Genomic DNA, 18,273 nt, shown 5'->3' with positions numbered 1-18,273 from the left:
GCTGATAGTAGCGAGTAAGACAGCGAGGAGTGTGTCAGAGACAACAGGAGAGACAATAGAAAGGTCGCTAGGACAGAGGGGGAGGTCAGAGATCGCTAAAATGGCAGATCAGGAGAAAGGTAGAAGAAGAAGCGGGTCATAAAAAAAAATGGGGGGGAGCACAAAGGTGCAAGTCTGAAAGTCCATGAAGAGGGCTGCCATAGCCAGCAAGTCCCGGGGGAGAAAGGCAGTCCGCAGCAAAGTCACAGACTCATCGTGCATGAGGAGCTGGGGTAGAGGAGTTTGATCCGGAGACCAGAGGTCAGGGAAGAAAGACCACAGGCGCCAAGGCAGCTGTTTGCAGAACACGCTGTGTGCCTCTGTTTCCTGTCCATAGCTCCGGAATCTAGGTGATAGGCTCGAGTTAGCTCCAAGTCAGGATGCTACACAAACAAAAGCAGGGCTAATAGCCCTCGAAATGAGGGCTTTTTATGTTAGCCAGCTGTGGGTGAAAGTAAGAAAGCCCCTCCACTACCTGCACCTTGCTGTTCAGAAGGGAAAGCAGACAATGTGCAGGCACTGCTGATTGTGTCCTGTGTTCGAAAATTACCCCGGATCATGTTCAGCATATTACATGGGGCCCAACTTCTTGGCATGTGGCAACGGTATCTACCCTGTATTTTTTTACACCTGTATTTTCCCCCGACATGCTCTGTGGGAAAAGATGGCATTGTTCCCTCCAGTGAAGCAGCTCTGCAATACTCGTAATGGGGCTGGTTATATGCAAACAGCAACTGGGATTTTTATAAATAGGGGAACCGTATGATTGTGGTCACTTTTGATCTGAACTTCCAACCGTTCAGTGATTCAACTGTTGGCCATAATTACAGAGAGGAAAAGCTATTTCATCCATTCCAGATTAAAGCGCAGTCTTTGCGCACAACATGATGGTTGATAGAATTTTTCGTTTAGATCCTTTCTGCAGCTTCATGATCATCTTTTGAGCAAAAGTGATACCAGCGTTTAAAGACAGGGATTTAGAATTAGTATATAAATACCAGGGGCCAGATGTAGGTATCCAAATACCGGTCGGTAACGGCCGAAAATACTGATTTTCGGCCGTTACCGACCGGTATTTGGATACTGAGATGTAGGACCACCTAAAATACAGATTCGGTAATTTTACCGATTCTGTAAAATTACCGAATCGGTAAAATTACCGAATCTGTATTTTTAGATGTAGGTAGCACTGTAATCAGTGCTACAGGGCTTTAAGAATTCGTTATTTACCACCAACTAGAAGTTGGTGGTAAAAAATGAAAAGCCCTGAAAAAGCATTTTTTTTGCTTTCAAACGCTGCCATGTTGCAGACATACATGCCCTTAGGGCATGTATGTCTGCAACATGTGCACCCATACACGATTGAGGGGTGCAACAGGGTGTCAAAGTGACACCCTGCCACCCTTCAATGTTTCCCCCAATTACCGAATCGGTATTTACTGATTCAGTAATTGACATTCATTCCTATGGGCCTCCAGGCCCATGGGAATGAATGGCAATTACTGAATCGGTAAATACCGATAATTACTGATTCTTACCGATTCGGTAATTTCAAAAGAGAAATTACCTACATTCCATTTACCTACTCCTAAATACCGAATCGGTATGATTCGGTATTTAAGAGTAGGTAAATCGAGATTACCTACATCTGGCCCCAGAGGTTTTATGTGCACTTTGTCCTGTGAATAATTTGTCTGATGATTAAAGATGGAATGAAGTAAAAACAGTTCTGCCAGATTGCAGTTAAAGTATTTCATGCATCATCTAAAATATGATGGGGCCGATTCACAAAAAAATATGACTATGATAAATAGTACTGCAGGAGTACTCAATTTACGTACTCGTGTATGCAATTATAAATTAGAATCAAAACGTCTCCCCGACTGCTTTACAATTGAATTTTATGATCATTTTTTGAAACTTCTTTTACCACATCTTCTGCTCCTCTTTAATTCTTTTATTGCGAATGGTTCCTCTCAGGGTACGTTTCAAGATGTTATAATCTGTTTAATTCCTAAGGAAAATAAAGATCCCTCATTATGCAAGAATTATCGTCCCATCTCTCTTGGAAATACAGATTATAAGATTTTTGCTAAATTACTCGCTTTACGTATTGACCCCATCTTACCCGAACTTATTGGCCCAGAGCAATCTGGTTTCATCAAAGGCCGCTTATCCTCTGATAACTCTAGAGTATTCTTTAATGTTCTTAGCAAAGCGTCCTCCCTCCAATATCCACTTGCTGCCATTACTCTAGATGCAGAGAAAGCATTTGATAGAATTGGTTGGAATTTTATGTTCCATGCTCTCAAATGGATAGGTTTTCCCCCAAAACTAATTTGACTTATTTCCTTATTGTACTCCGGCCCTAGGGCTGCTATTTTCGGTAATGGCTCCATCTCAGATTACTTTTCTCTTTCTAGGGGAGTTCGCCAAGGCTGCCCTCTGTCCCCATTGTTGTTTATAGTGGCTTTAGAACCGCTTCTAACACAAATAAGGCTAGATAACCAAATTACAGGCTTTCATATTGGCTCCAATCAAGTTAAATTATCTGTTTATGCAGATCATATCCTATTATATTGTTCTAATCCAGACATTTCTCTTCCTGCCTTCCTTCAACAAGTTGATTCCTTCTCTCACATCTCGGGTTACCGTCTCAACCGTGACAAGTGTGAAGTCTTACCCCTCAAAGTCTTATGTCAACACCATTACTTTAACCAAACAGGTTTTTCCTGGCAAACCACAAAACTGAAATACTTAGGATTATGGTTTTCTTCTAATATATCTGATACCTTAAAATTCAATTTTGAATACATCACCAAGAAATTAACCGACTCTATTTCCAAATGGCATCCTCTCTTTCTTTCATGGTGGGGCAGACTAGATTCTATTAAAATGATGCTTGCTCCAGTAATATTATATTCTCTTTCAATGATTCCCGTTCATATCCCATGTTACTATTTCAAAAAAATAGATTCTATTTTGTTGAAGTTTCTTTGGAAAAATAAACCCTCCCGAATAGCCTTATCTTGTCTTAAAAAAGACAAGCTTAATGGAGGTCTTAAATTTCCTAACTTCAAATCTTACCATTATGCTTTTACTCTCAAACAGGCTTTTCGTTGGTTATCTACTGAATCGGTTTCTCATCCTCCTGTTTGGTTATCCATCGAAAAATCCTTTACCTCCCCTTTTCATTTTCTTGAAACTCTTGCTTTTACTGCCAACTCCTCCCTTCTTCGTTCTTCAGTCATCGCCCATACGCAACAAATCTTATCTCCCCTTCTCCTTTCTTCATATCCTTCTCTTACCTCATTACCTCAACAGCCAATTTGGCATAACAAACTATTACATATTAAAAACCGCACGTTTTATTGGAAATCTTGGAGATCCAAAGGTTTATTGTGGATTTCTCAACTTTTACGCAACAATAAACCCTTGTCTTTTCCTGATCTTCAATCCCAATTTCTTCTCCCCAACTCCTCTAGAAAGCAATATGATCTTCTTCTTCCTGCTCTTCAAAGCTATCTTCAATTCCTTCCTCCTTCTTCAGTTCTTCCCACTTCTTGCTCTACTCTTTTTCCACTTTTGTCTTCCTCTCCTTCTGCTTCCTCTATTTGTAAATTTTTTCTATCTCCCTCAGAGAGACTTAAGACAAGAACTGAATTGGCTTGGGAACAGGATCTGTCACTATCTTGGCCTATTTCCCTGTGGGATAAACTTTGGTTAAAGATTCATAAAACCTCCAGAGCAGCTAACACCACCCAAACTCTTTATTTCATTTATCAAGGTTTGTTATATTCCCCTGCAAGACTGGCATCCTTTTCTCCACACTTTTCTCCTAAATGTTGGTCTTGCCCTACTGCTGACTTAATGCACATGCTATTTCACTGCCCTAACACCACTACCTTTTGGCACTCAATTTGGCCTATATCAACATTATTTTTCACACTAAGATTCCCTTTTCTCCTACCAATATTTTTCTGGGTTCTTTATCCCCTTCTTGGCCTCAAAAACCCTATCATTTCACATTGCTTGATCTATTTAAAGCCATAGCCTTACATTTGATTACTTCCAATTGGAAGGACTCGTCACAGGTTTCCTACTCTGCATGGTGGAATGCCATTTGTTTCCATCACAGATTGGACACCAATTATGTCACTCCCATCTCCCTAGCAATTAAAAGAGATTTGTTATGGATTCCTCTTTCTACATATTTATCTTCACTTGCCCCTTCCAATCCCTCCACTGTCGCCCAATTTACTAAACCAGCTGAAGTCCGTAAACCACCTTAGTTTTTTCTTGTCTTTTTCTTGCATTTATTACTTGATATTGTTACATAGAGTGATATATGACTTGCTTATTTTCTTTCTTGTACTGATATTTAGCGGCATACAATGTTTATGTTTGTATTTACTTATAATTAATTAAGCTTTACTTTATATACTGATCTGCCATGATTCTGTTTCCCCCTCCTCCTTCCCCCCTCCCCTCCCCCTTTTCCTCTATTTGGTCGTTACTGTTTATTGATTCCATTTATTCTCATTTCCTAACGTGTATCTTTTGATTCTATGACTACCTTATATTGTTGGATGTATTGTTTTATAGTATTTTCTGTTCGCTTGGTTTCAATAAACTTAAACTTAAAAAAGAAAAGAATCAAAACAAAAGTGCACAGAGAACACTTTCTTTTCTCTTTCTACTATTGTGCATGAATATGACCGAATGTTAACAGTTTGTCCCATTTTAGTTCTTTTTGGACACGATTCACAAAAGCATTTAAGGGTATGTAAATGAGTATCACAGGAGTACTCCTTAACATACTCTTACATGCCTTTGTGATCAGGTCTCCTTTCAACCGTTTAATAAATACAATTTGCGTATGTATTCTTAGCATCAGATTAGTTCTTTATATCTATTATGCACTTGTATATTTTTCTCTCTTAAAATATAGTTCAAATATAGCATACGTGAGCCTTTAATGTAACCCGATTCAGAAAAGGGGGTGGTGATGAACAGAGTGTCTGAATTAAGCAGACCACTCTTACCCAGTCCAAAGATCAGGGCTTGATCCATCACCGTTTTTTAGCTCACTGCACCATCCCAGCTCAGAACCTGACTACATGCAAATTAGTCTGTTCCTGTCCCAGTGCATGATGGGAACAGGGCAAACCAAACTACCAAGCCAATTCTTATACTGGGAAGGAAACAAGCTACCGGGGACCGGTTTCTGGCATTTCAGCCGTCGTCGGCCCGGCTTGCTTGAATCCCGATGGTGCAATGAGCAAGGGACTCACATCTGAGTATACCCTTCCACGCTTATGGTGGACAAAATGATTCAGAAAAGGGAGTGGTGATGAACAGAGTGTCTGAATTAAGCAGACCACTCTTACCCAGTCCAAAGATCAGGGCTTGATCCATCACCGTTTTTTAGCTCACTGCACCATCCCAGCTCAGAACCTGGCTACATGCAAATTAGTCTGTTCCTGTCCCAGTGCATGATGGGAACAGGGCAAACCAAACTACCAAGCCAATTCTTATACTGGGAAGGAAACAAGCTACCGGGGTTCAAGCAAACCGGGCCGACAACGGCTGAAATGCTAGAAACCGGTCCCCGGAAGCTTGTCTCCTTTCCGGTGAAGAATTGGCTTGGTAGTTTGGTCTGCCCTGTTCCCATGAGGCACTGGGTCAGACTAATTTGCATATAGCCAGGTTCTGAACTTGGGTATGCAGTGAGCTAAATAACGGTGATGGATCAAGCCCTGATCTCTTGACTGGGTAAGAGTGGTCTGCTTAATTCAGACACTCTGTTCATTACCACCCCCTTTTTGAATCATTTTTGGCCACCACAAGTGTGGCAGGGTATACTCAGACATGAGTCCCTTGCTCACTGCACCACCAGGATTCAAGCAAACCGGGCCGATGACGGCTGAAATGCCAGAAACCGGTCCCCCGAAGCTTGTCTCCTTTGCGGTGAAGAATTGGCTTGGTAGTTTGGTCTGCCCTGTTCCCATGAGGCACTGGGTCAGACTAATTTGCATATAGCCAGGTTCTGAACTGGGGTGATGCAGTGAGCTAAATAACGGTGATGGATCAAGCCCTGATCTCTTGACTGGGTAAGAGTGGTCTGCTTGATTCAGACACTCTGTTCATCACCACCCCCTTTTTTAATGTAACCCAGCCTCTTTCAACCGCATAATGTACGTTTTGGCTAGTACTCATAGTCTAGTCCATGTCTGATACATTCTATAGTTCATTTATATAAGGATTGATAAAAGTTAATAGGTTTTATTGCATGAATATGAATGTATTTATAAATTGTCAAGAATATTTTTGTCGATGTTTAAAAAAAATGCTCACAAATAGTTTTATTATTGGCCTGTAACTGAATGTGATAATCTTTTTTATATATTGTCCGAATATTAAGATGTTTAAATTGCAACGATTTTTGTTAATCAAGCAATAAAGACGGTATCCATTAGTACTCATATTTTCAAATGTTACTTTTCCAGATACTGAACAGCTGTACACAGACGTGTTTGAAGAAATCTGTGCTCGATATGGAAAGAAATACACATGGGAAGTCAAATCCTTAGTTATGGGCAAACAGTCGTTGCCAGCTGCTCAGGTAATTCGTGACCAACTGGATCTCCCTATAACTGCAGAAGAACTGTTAACGGAGAGCCGGATTAAGCAAGAGAAAGTATTTCCAAGTGCCTCTTTAATGCCAGGTATGCCACATTTTCAAACGCTCGCTATTTTGTGTAAATTTGTTTCCCCACACGTCCCAACCAAATAATCTTTCTGCTTCTAAAATGCATACAGCTGTTAAAGCAATGTTCATCTTAATTAACTTGAAACATTATATCCTATGTTGCAGCGTGTCACCCATGCTTTTTATTTTTCTGTGCTTCCAAATAAAAATGATTGTACTGAAGTTAGTTTGTTCCATGCTGAAAAGGAATTAATAGAAAATAGAGCAAATTTATTGTATGCTATTTTAGCTGATGGAGTTTGGAGGCATAAGGCAAATCTAAAGTCCTCCTGCTCCCTATTTCATATATATTGGTCAGTATTCATTATATCGTTTATGTATTTGTTTTTAGAGGTTTAGAGTGCACCAACCAGGTACCAGAGCACTTATAATAGAAGACATGGGTCCCTGTTATCAGCACAAACAGTCGTGGCCTGTTCCCGCCAAAGTGGCGTGGCAGGCCGGAGGAAGAAGTGAGGGGTGGTTCTGGGGACAACATTGGGGACAAAATACAAAAATAGTAAAATAAACTTACCTGATGGCCTCCGCCATCCACTCCATCACACTCTTCCTGCTTATGGGACAGGCTCCCAGACTGCACTGCGGCCAATCATGACGTTGTAGGAAAGCAGCGTCAGGATTGGCCTGGGCGCTATGACTTGTGAATTTATTTGAGGTGATTAGTGGTAAGCCAGTTTAGGGTTTTTTGAGCAGGGCTCTGAGCAGGGTTCCGTTGAGAGCATTGATGTCTTCGGGGGAGGAAATTTTCATGTATAGTTGGGTGTCATCGGCGTACATGTGATATTGGATGTTTGAGGCTTTAAGAATAACTTTCAGTGGTTCCAGGAAGAGGTTAAAGAGCGTGGAGGAGAGTGAGGACCCTTGGGGAACACACAGCATGCAAGGACTAGGGTTGGATAGAGACTGATTGGATTTGATTCTTTGAGCTCTATTGTTTTTTTTTTTATAAATGTATTTTTTGGCATATCAATAACATACAATCAAGGGTCATAGAGCCGGCACGTACAGTACAATAGCGACACAGTTATTTTTCAGCATGGACATATTTATCAAAGACTAAGGCATTGTCCCCCACACAGTCAACAGTGCTGACACGTAAACAGTACGCTTCCCCTCCGCAGGCCTCTGCCACCCTCATTGCACCCGCCCCACACCCAGAATCAGGAACCCCAGCTTACGCCCCCTAAACAAGTGTCTCCTCGTCAGTGTGCTGTGATATGTCCTCCCGTGGTCCAAAATCCTGAAACTTTCGGGCATAGCCAGGCTAGGTGCAAAAAGTCGGCAGTCTGTTCCCTGCATCTTTCACAGCCGAAGCTCTCCCTCAGCCCGTATCGGAACAACCGCTCGGGGGTGTAGTATAACCTATTCAGGAATTTAAAGTGCAGCAAACGGTGGGAATCGTTCAGAGACACTCTCTTAACATTAGCACAGCAATATCTCCACTTTTCCTCAGGGAGGTCGGTTGCCAGGCCAGCCTACCATGCCAACCGAGGCTTAGTATAATTCGCTGTCCGTTCTGTAAGTGTGACGTGGTACAAGTTCGTAATTATTTTAGCCGGCGTCTGAGCATTTAAAACAAAGTCATATGCCGAGACTGCTTGGGGTTTAGCCATATCCTCACCTAGCAGCATGTAGAACTCTGTGGAACTGGAAGCGTGGGAGAAGTAGAGCGCCAGGATCGCCTTCCAGGTCTATTTCCTCCCAGGTCCGAACCCTGCCTTCCGGAAATAGGTCGCCCATGTGTACAATATTAATTTTAGATAGAGCAGACACCACGCCTCTGTCTCTGAAAGGGTCGAGCCACCAACACCAGGCCAGTTGCGCCCCGGAGCGTATAGCAGCGAGCAAGCCTGAGCATCCATCAGGTGATGCCAGGCATGTGTCACAACGTTCAAAGAGTCGAGGATGCCCGTCCGCCGGGTCCCTAGGGTGGGGCATCAGCGCCGGTAGCGGAGTCGGGTCAGCAACTATCGCTTCTATGCGCAAGTGCGGCGCATCGGCTGGGCCATGTATCCAGTCATACGCATGAGCGCTCTGTGCTGGGCGATAGTATAGCTCCAAGTCCGGGGCGTTTATGCCTCCCTCCTCATAGGGTCCGGTAAGTATGTCCCACGCCACTCTGGGCTGCTTCTCAGCCCATGCCAGTCGCAGCACCAGAGAGTGGAGCTGCCGAAAGAATGCCCCCGATAAAACCTTGGGTATATTACTGAATAGGAATAAGAAGCGGGGAAGTACGATAATTTTCAGAAGGATATGCGGCCCATCAATGACAAGGGAAGATCTATCCATTTGTTCACATCATCCCCCAACTTAGAAATTGCCACCCCGTAGTTCTCCATGAGGACCACCTCCGAGTCCGTATGCAGCCTAAAACCCAAGTAGCAGACCGAGTCTGTGGTCCACTGGATGAGGTAGTCCGAGTCAACTCTCTTGGTGGCAGGTGTGAGCGGGAACATTAGTGTCTTGCTCCAGTTCACGTGTACCCTTAATAGCGAACTAAACAATACCACCTTGCGCAGCACAGTTGAGAGGTTGTCTTCCGGGTGTCGCACATATAGTAGAGTGTTGTCCGCGTACGTGGACACTATCAAGTTGTAAGTGGGGAATCGTATACCGCGATGGCTATTGTACTTGCACAAAGCACAAGCGAGAGGCTCCACAACTATGGCTTACAGGATGAGGGAAAGGGGGCAGCCCTGCCTGGTGCCACGGCCTATGTTGAAGGGCTCAGTCGTAAGCGAGTCTATGCGGACCCGGGCCGAGGGGAAAGCGTAAAGCGTATTCAGTAGTTGGAGGAAAAGGTCGGCCACCCCCATGCGGCGCAGCACCAGTCTGAGGAAAGGCCTCTCGGCAGAATCGAAGGCCTTTTCCACATCCAGGAAAACTGCTACCGCAGGGACATCCTGGTGTGTGTGTTAAAATGCCGCAAACACAGTCCTCAAGTTGTATGTTTGTTTGCGGTTAGCACGACTGTACTGTAGAGAGGAGGTGCAAGGTGGTCAACCAATAATCTATGCGGGTATGAATATCATGCGGAGCTGAATAATGCGTGTATCTCCCCTGAGTCGGGTGCCTAGCATGCCACACATCTTGTAGTCCCAGGCGTGTCATCTCAGCCTCTAGAACTCTGGCAGAGGCCGAAGGGCGTCTGTCGGGGCCGTCTGATCTATCAAGCGCAGGCTTTCTGACCATGTTAAAACATGTTCACCACAGAGGTCACGCACCCTAGAAGCCAACGTCAAATAGAAGGAAGGGCAGTCAAAGTTAGGGCCGTAAGAGTTTACTATGTGCAAAGTCATTCCCTTTCCAACGCATTTCGTGATGACGTAGCGCCCCTCCCTATCAGTGTCAACCGGGGTCAATGTCAGTGAGGCCTTAGGATTCACCAAGGTCAGAACGCCCCTGGCATGAGAGGTGAAACCAGCAGCATGTATGTTGTTAGACAAGCACCTGTAGTTTAGTGTCGGACTGTCGGGCGCAAGTGGGACTCCTGAAGTAGTGCTATATCTATTGCATGTCTAGAGAGGTACTGAAGCACACGCCTGACCTTTCTGTGGTCGTTCAGGCCTCTAACATTCTAAGTCAGCAATGTAATTGTGTCATTGTCATGCTTTTGCTTTGGCATAACAGGGGAAATGATGTATGCGAGTGATCAGGTTTTGCTGTCCATGCCAGTGTCCAGTGTATCTGCCGTGTCATGCCGTGTCATGCCTGCGCCAGCAAGCCTCCCCCTTGAACGAACAACAAGCAAACAATCCCCCCCTCTCGCAGTCAGCTCTAGAAGTAGAACATGTGGATCTGCCCTTAGTCCCTCCCACGCCTGCCCAACCCTAACTCGGCCGCGACCCTTCTCCCCACCCAACCTGTACCCCGCCACAACCCCCTTCATAGCTCCAAACTCCCCCCCCCCCTCACCCCACCAACCTGTAAGCCTGATACAAAATAAAAAGCGAAAAAAAGAAAGGATCCCCAAGTGGAGGAGCCTCACTTAGAAAGGTGTGTAACACGCTGGGGCGTAGGTAGCTCGCCAACAACAAGTCTAAAACAATTCCTCACTGTATAAACCGCTGCAGCGTCCCGCTCCCCCGCCTCTAAAATAAAATGAAAGGTTATAGCAAGTGCTCCCAGACAACATAGCAATGCTCCTTGAAGAATAGGGAACGTCAGCGCATTATATCTGACTATACCGCCCTTCCCCTCAAACAACCGTCGAGAGCACAAATCATGCCCCATGTAACCAGTCTCAAATAAGGATCCGGTTGCTCTACATGTCATCTGGAGCGGGCACGACGTCACAGGGCTTTTGCTCGCTCTTAAGTGCCTTGTTTACATCATCTCTGAGGTCGTTAGGACGAATAATGTAGTACTAGTGACGTACCATTAGCAAAATCACCCCCCCTCCCTACTCCTTCCGCTCGGTCACAGGCCCAAAGTGACTTATCGGCCCAGGGGAAAAGGGCCAACAGGAACAGCAGTCTAGTCCAATAATACCAACATCAGGATCTATAAGCTGTGCAACACACATTCACAGCGGCCTAGGACGGTTTGGGTACCCCTTCTAGTCGCAGTCCATGACCTCAGTCCGGATATATGATGTTACAACGCATCCTATTACAACGCATACCGTTACAACGCATCTTTTACAACGTGAATACTGTTACAACGCATGTTTTTACAACGAGTACTATAACAACGCAAAATAGTACTTTATTAGCAAAAATACCATTACAACGCAACATATAACAACGTATACCATTACAACGCAGAAATATATATATATATATTTTTTTTAATGTAAAATAAAACCTGGCACAGGATGCAGGGAAAATAGGGGTTTTGGGTGGGGAAGTGTATTAAATTTTGAAGAAAAAAACTACCATATTATAACGAAAACTAAGTATTTTTTATAAATAAATACTTGCGTATTAAAATTAATACTCGAGTACTTAAATTAATACTCTGACTACTAAAAATTATGTCATTTTACCACATAACATTTTAAAATTAAAAAAAAACTGAAACATTAATTATATGCACGATATTTATCCTTGCAGATATTGGAACAAATATAGTATGATTCATAGACGCCATTTTGAGAAGGTATTAAAATGAATAGTCCTACTATTATTTCAATGAATTAATACCACAACACATTATCCAAAATGGATGCCAAAATGGCAGAATTAACGCAAACTAAATTACTTGTAATTAATTTTTAAAATATACGTTTACAGAGAAATAAATGTAAAATTAAAAAACATTTCTAGCGCATATTTTTACTAATAAAATTGAGTCAGTAATCCAAACTTATAAATAGTAGACAGACACCATTTTGAAACTAGTTGATCCTCAACTACCCGAGAGAGCAGACGTGAAATCTGAACCTCTGACCTTTTCACCTTTTGAGACCCGTTGTACTGACAGAGCCAAAGAATAAAACGATTTACAAGTAAGTAACCTTAACAGAAAACGATACCAAAATGAAAACATTTTATTTAAAGTGAATGTCGAATAAAATAATAATAAATATCATTATTATTTAAACATTTAACTGTTATTTCGAAAATATTACTGAGAATTATTAAACAAAAACGTGAAAGAAACACATTTTAAGAAATTACGCAAAATATATATTTTAATATACAACTATTTTTGATGACTAGAAAAATAAAACGCAATAACATTTAATTGCGTTAACATAAACTTAAAATGTGTTTAATGTATTACTAATAGAAATTACTTCATAGCCGCAGAAAACGTGTGACCAGGAAAAATATTGAATTCGAGACTACGAACCGTTTTTAAAGCTTAGAAGAAGGTACATATTCATTATTTTTTGAACAACTTTATCATACAGTAGTCGAAATAAGTCGCATTATAAATAAATGTTGTGAATTATTTTGACAGAAAAATCACTTCAAAAATAAATTCCACTTCATAACTGCCAGAATAAAGTGAGTCGACATCTTTTAAAAAAGGTAATACAAATATTTCTATGGCAGAGTAAATACAGCAATTTTTATTAAAAACATGTAGACTAGAAACTGATTAATTTATATTATTTTTTTTTATGTTTAAGATAGAAAAACGAGCCTTGATAAGAGATAAGAAAAATCATCCATCTGTTGAAAAATCAAATATCTAACCTTCGTTTCAAAAGGTAAATCCGAAATTTAAAAAATAAATATATGTTATATATATAAAATGTGGTGAGTCTGTAACATTTATCAACATTTGGTCAATCATGTATTGTGTTTAGAAAGTCCACAAGTATAAAATACAACTGAATTTCATGGTAAATGCTGCAGAGGGTACAATTGTCAATAGTCTTGTATTATATATTAGTGTTCACGAGGAAAGTGCAGGAAAAAAAGAATAATTACTACCGAAATATATAAATTAGTATTCCTACTCCGGGTAAGTGCTGCAGTACAGAAAGTGCTGCTTAGCCTAAAACTAAAACATTATATTCTACATCCAAATAAGTGCTACAGTGTAAAAAGTGCATGATAAAATAGAGGTATTAATTAGTTTAAATAATCCGGATAAGTGCTATAGTAAGGAAAGTGCAACATAGTATAGAGGTATAAATTACTATTCCAGCTCCAGATAAGTATTGTAGTAGAGAAAGTGCAGAATAGAATAGAGGTATATTTTTCAATTCTATCATCTTTAAAACATGTTCTGAAAATCACTGAACATCAATAAAACTAATAATAAGTAGAAAACATGCAAACAATGTACTTGTAAGAGTCCTAATTAATCAGAATGCATAAGTCACATTTTTTTTACATGTATTATTTCCAGTGTACTAGCCACCAAAAGGAAATTCCAGAAAAACAACAGCTGAAGGAAAGAAGCAGATTAAAAACACGTTTGAAGTCCAAAAAACTCCAAGTTTAGAAGTGAGTGCAATCCATCATAAATAATACATTTTACAATATGAAATGCATTAAAATTGCAATAAACAGAAGATATATTGCTGAAGTATATGACCGAATAATATTTAAGTAAAAAATACTTTTCCAATTCAAAGTAAGTGCTGCATTAGGGAAAGTGCTGGATGGTATCACGGTATAAAGTGCTATTGAAACTCCAAGTAAGTGCAACAGTTAGACAAAGTGCTGGATAGTCTAGAGATGTAAATTACTATTCCAACTGTTGGTAAGTGCTGAAGTAGGGAAAGTGCTGGATAGTCTAGAGGTGTAAATTACTATTCCAACACTGGGTAAGTGCTGCAGTAGGGAAATTGCTGGATAGTGTAGAGGTGTAAATTACTATTCCAACTCCGGGTAAGTGCTGCAGTAGGGAAAGTGCTGGATAGTCTAGAGGTGTAAATTACTATTCTAACTCCGGGTAAGTGCTGCAGTAGGGAAAGTGCTGGATAGTGTAGAGGTATAAATTACTATTCCAACTCCGGGTAAGTGCTGCAGTAGGGAAAGTGCTGGATAGTGTAGAGGTATAAATTACTATTCCAACTCCGGGTAAGTGCTGCAGTAGGGAAAGTGCTGCATAGTCTAGAGGTATAAATTACAATTCCAACTCCAGGTAAGTGCTGCAGTAGGGAAATGCAGGATCATATAGAGGTAAAAAATACTATTCCAACTCCAAGTTGGTACTACATTAAGGAAAGTGCTGGATAGTTCAGTACTAAAGATACCAGCAATTGTATGAATATATTAAGCAGTAATGTAACACAAATGACATATATTTCACATAACAAATTTGAAAATGCAACAAAAATTACAATTATGAATAGATTTACAAAAAATTAATATCATTTATTTTTCTTTTCAGACAATGTCTACACATCCTACCGCTAACTATATCAAGTCCAGGAAAGGAAATCGACTCCTTAACCATGCAGGTTACATTTATTGTAAGGAAAGGATATGTTTTCCAAGGAATCATTGGGGATGCGTGCAATACTTTACAACCCGTTGCAGCGGCAGAGCGGTTACGGTCGGTGACATTATTGTAAGAACAACCAACCATAACCACTCTGCCTCTGCAATGGAAGTTGATGTAAGAGAAACAGTAAATGAGATGAAAGTTATTGCAAGCACCTCCAATGATTCCACAGAATCCATTTTGAGAGAGGTTGCTCAGCATGTCCCTACCCATGTTGCTAGTAATATGCCTACCATTCATAATTTGCGTAGAATTATACAACGTCAAAAGCAGGCAAGTAATATTCAAATTAGTACTCCACATAGCTTTTCTGATATCAATATTCCACACAAACTTACTATTTCTTTTGCTAATGAACCTTTCCTTCTGCATGACAATGAAAACCCTCTAAAGCGTATCCTAATTTTTAGTACTCCCCGCAACCTTTTAAAGCTTGAAAGTAGTGAAATTTGGATGATGGATGGAACGTTTAAAAGCACGCCCCATCCATTTACCCAAATTTATACTATACACGCAAAAATAAACAATAGAGTAATACCCCTAGTGTATAGCTTGCTGCCTGATAAGACTTCTGCAACTTACACAGAATTTTTAACTGTGATTAAATCTAAAACTAACCAAAGCCCTAGGAAAATAATAATGGATTTTGAACTGAGCATGATCAATGTGATCAACAAAATACACGGATACCCAAATTCAGGGGTATTTTTTCCATTTTTTCCAGGCATTCTGGCGTAAATTACAGAAAACACCCTTAGTTACAGAATACTCAACAGACAGCAAACTTCAAGTCGAATTAAAAAAACTAACAGCTCTTTGTTTTGTCCCTCCCGAAAGTGTAGATGAGTACTACACTGCCATTACAGAATCTGAATATTATTTAACAAACGAAGATAAATTGGCACCAATTCTAAATTATATGGAATACACATGGATTAGACACCTAGGCAGATCGGGTCGCAGGAGGAAGCCACGTTTCCATGTGGAGTGGTGGAACTGTTATTCGAGTTGCCTACAGGGAGAGGCTAAAACAAATAATGCCATTGAGGGATGGCATAACTCCTTCAATCATGTAATTGGAAGACCCCACCCAAATTTCTATTCATTTCTTGAAACTTTGAAGAAGGAGCAAAGTTTTCAAGAAATGAGATTATCACAAACTCTCACAGGTAGTCTAAACTCACGGATTACTCAAAGAACAAAGGAAATGTCTGAACGACTATTGGGACTTACACAACAGTTTTCGTTGTGTGTGGCTCTAGATTACCTTGAGAATCTTGCTAACATCCTTTCTTTTTAAACACATATTGACATTACTTACCTGCTATGCTCTAAATTTACTCCCTTTCTAATTTTAATTGGCTATAAATATTTTTTTTTTAATTTTTTTGCTAAATTATATGTTGGGTCACCAACCTTTTTATTAATTTTATTTTTCAAAATCATCCCCTTATAACCAATAATTTTTTTTTTTTCCTTTTGTAAATAAAAATATTTGATTATTTTGAAAAAAATAATTAGCAAACAAAATGTTTTACATTATTGCTAATCTTTTCAACATTACTTTGCAAATGTTGTAAATGCATTTTTCATAGCTTATACTCTTTATCTTTCCAGTCTACACCGTACAAATGTTGATAAAACTATTTCTTAAAGCAGTAACTTGATATTCCTATGATAATACCGATCTAGACAAATTATTTAACCATTTTTTTCAAAAATTACTTTACAACAATCTTCAATGTTATTAAAGAAGACATCATTTTTTTTGTACCATTCAATCCTTTTTTGTAAACCAAATTAAATGTATGCTCCACCTAATTTTTCTGCATTGAGTGAAAAACAATTCAACCTTTCATATGTACAATCCTATTTAAGAAAAAATTATCAATGCATAAAAATCAACAGAACAAAAGATTAACAAAATGTGTTTTTTTCCCAAAATATAGTAACTCAAATATAATCAATAAATGTATACTTCCGTTTTTTTTGCTAATAAGAGTGATAAACAATTCGGCCTTTCATCAAAAAATGTTTTCCAAATTATACAACACTATCAAACATACCTAAATTATCCTTTTCCATAAATCACGAAAACACCATGGGATATATCACTGTTTACTATCGAATAATGTTTTATCAACAATTACGTGAAACTAACTTTCTCAAACATCGTTTTACAAAACTTTTTCGAAGAAAGAAAATGCATTTAAATACATTGCATACCAAAAGATTTCCATTTTGTTATACATACAGTGTAAATCACTTAGTCTGCATTAAATAAAACGAATTATTCTTAAATTACAGTTTCCGATCTTCCCCCACCCTCCGACCCAACATAGGTATATTCTAGAAATACGGGTATCGACATGTGTTCTTATTTACATTTTTTACAATTCGAGCAACCTCAACTTATCCTTTCCCTACAATAAATGTTAATCTTTTAATCTATATAATTATTATTTAAGGTTTAAGTTGTTTCCTACCATGACGTAGATCAGCTTCCAGCTGCTTCCTGGTCCGATACTCCACAAAATGGCCGATGACGCTCACGTAAACGTCATGACGTCAAAATGTGCTGCAACGATAAAGAAAGGACTAATGTACATTTAGATAAAAAACATATATAGTAATAAAGTTATTTTTTATATTTATTTTTCTATTATGTATATAAATATACAAAAATTTGCATTAAATTAATAAAAATTGGATGTGTTTTTCAAAATTATTTGTCAATGCAGAAATAAAAAATGAACTGATTTTAAAACTGATTTCTAGTTTTTTTAAATAATACTTTTATTAATTTTGAAACTAATTACAAGTAACAATTAACTACTTACATTACTTACCTGTTGTCTTCTTTATTTTCCCTTATTTTTCGATTCTTTCCTGTGCTTTCCTTTTCTATTATTCCGGACCGCTGTACACATATCCTGAAATCATGAACATAAATGAAGGACAAATGTATCCATTGAAAACAATATAAAACCGTGGGAACCATTTTTTTGAAAAATGTTAAACAAATATACTCTCAATGAAATAATTTTAAAAATATAAATTAAATATTTTTATATTATTTTTTTTATCCTTAAAATTCAAAAAATATATACTTATTTTTTATAAATAAGAAATAGTTGTAAAGTACCATATTTTTAAAATAAAAATGTAAACAAAACAAATCAATATATTACATCAAAATTATATCAAATGATCCTATTTTTTTATTACAAATATATATTTTAATTTTTTTTCATTTAATAAATATATGGAATAGAATTTTATAATACCCAAAAATACTAATAAAAATAATTTAATATATTGAAAAACAGATATAAAATTTGAAAATAAATACAATATATAATAACAATAGTAGCCTTTGTTTATTTACTTAAATACTCTTTTAAAAAACTAATATCAAAATAATGACTTTTTTAATAAAAATTGTTTTAAATATTAAAGTCCCTTATAAATTAAAGAAATTAATAATATTTTTAAATTCATTTTAATTAGTTTCAACAATAATACACAAATTAATAAATAAATAAATTAAT

General features: G+C 38.7%; 1 protein-coding gene across 1 annotated transcript in view; it reads left to right on the top strand.

The window, feature by feature from the left end:
- Positions 1-18,273, top strand: part of PUDP (pseudouridine 5'-phosphatase) — an 824,232-nt gene that overhangs the window by 231,862 nt on the left and 574,097 nt on the right. Inside the window, exon 2 of the mRNA XM_086934658.1 lies at positions 6,549-6,767. Within this exon, the coding sequence (XP_086790784.1) occupies positions 6,549-6,767 (219 nt within the window). The remainder of the gene's footprint in view (positions 1-6,548; positions 6,768-18,273) is intronic.

Source organism: Lissotriton vulgaris, chromosome 8 (assembly GCF_964263255.1).
Source record: "Lissotriton vulgaris chromosome 8, aLisVul1.2, whole genome shotgun sequence".
Classification (NCBI taxonomy): domain Eukaryota; kingdom Metazoa; phylum Chordata; class Amphibia; order Caudata; family Salamandridae; genus Lissotriton; species Lissotriton vulgaris.
This window is presented reverse-complemented; position numbering and strand designations above follow the sequence as displayed.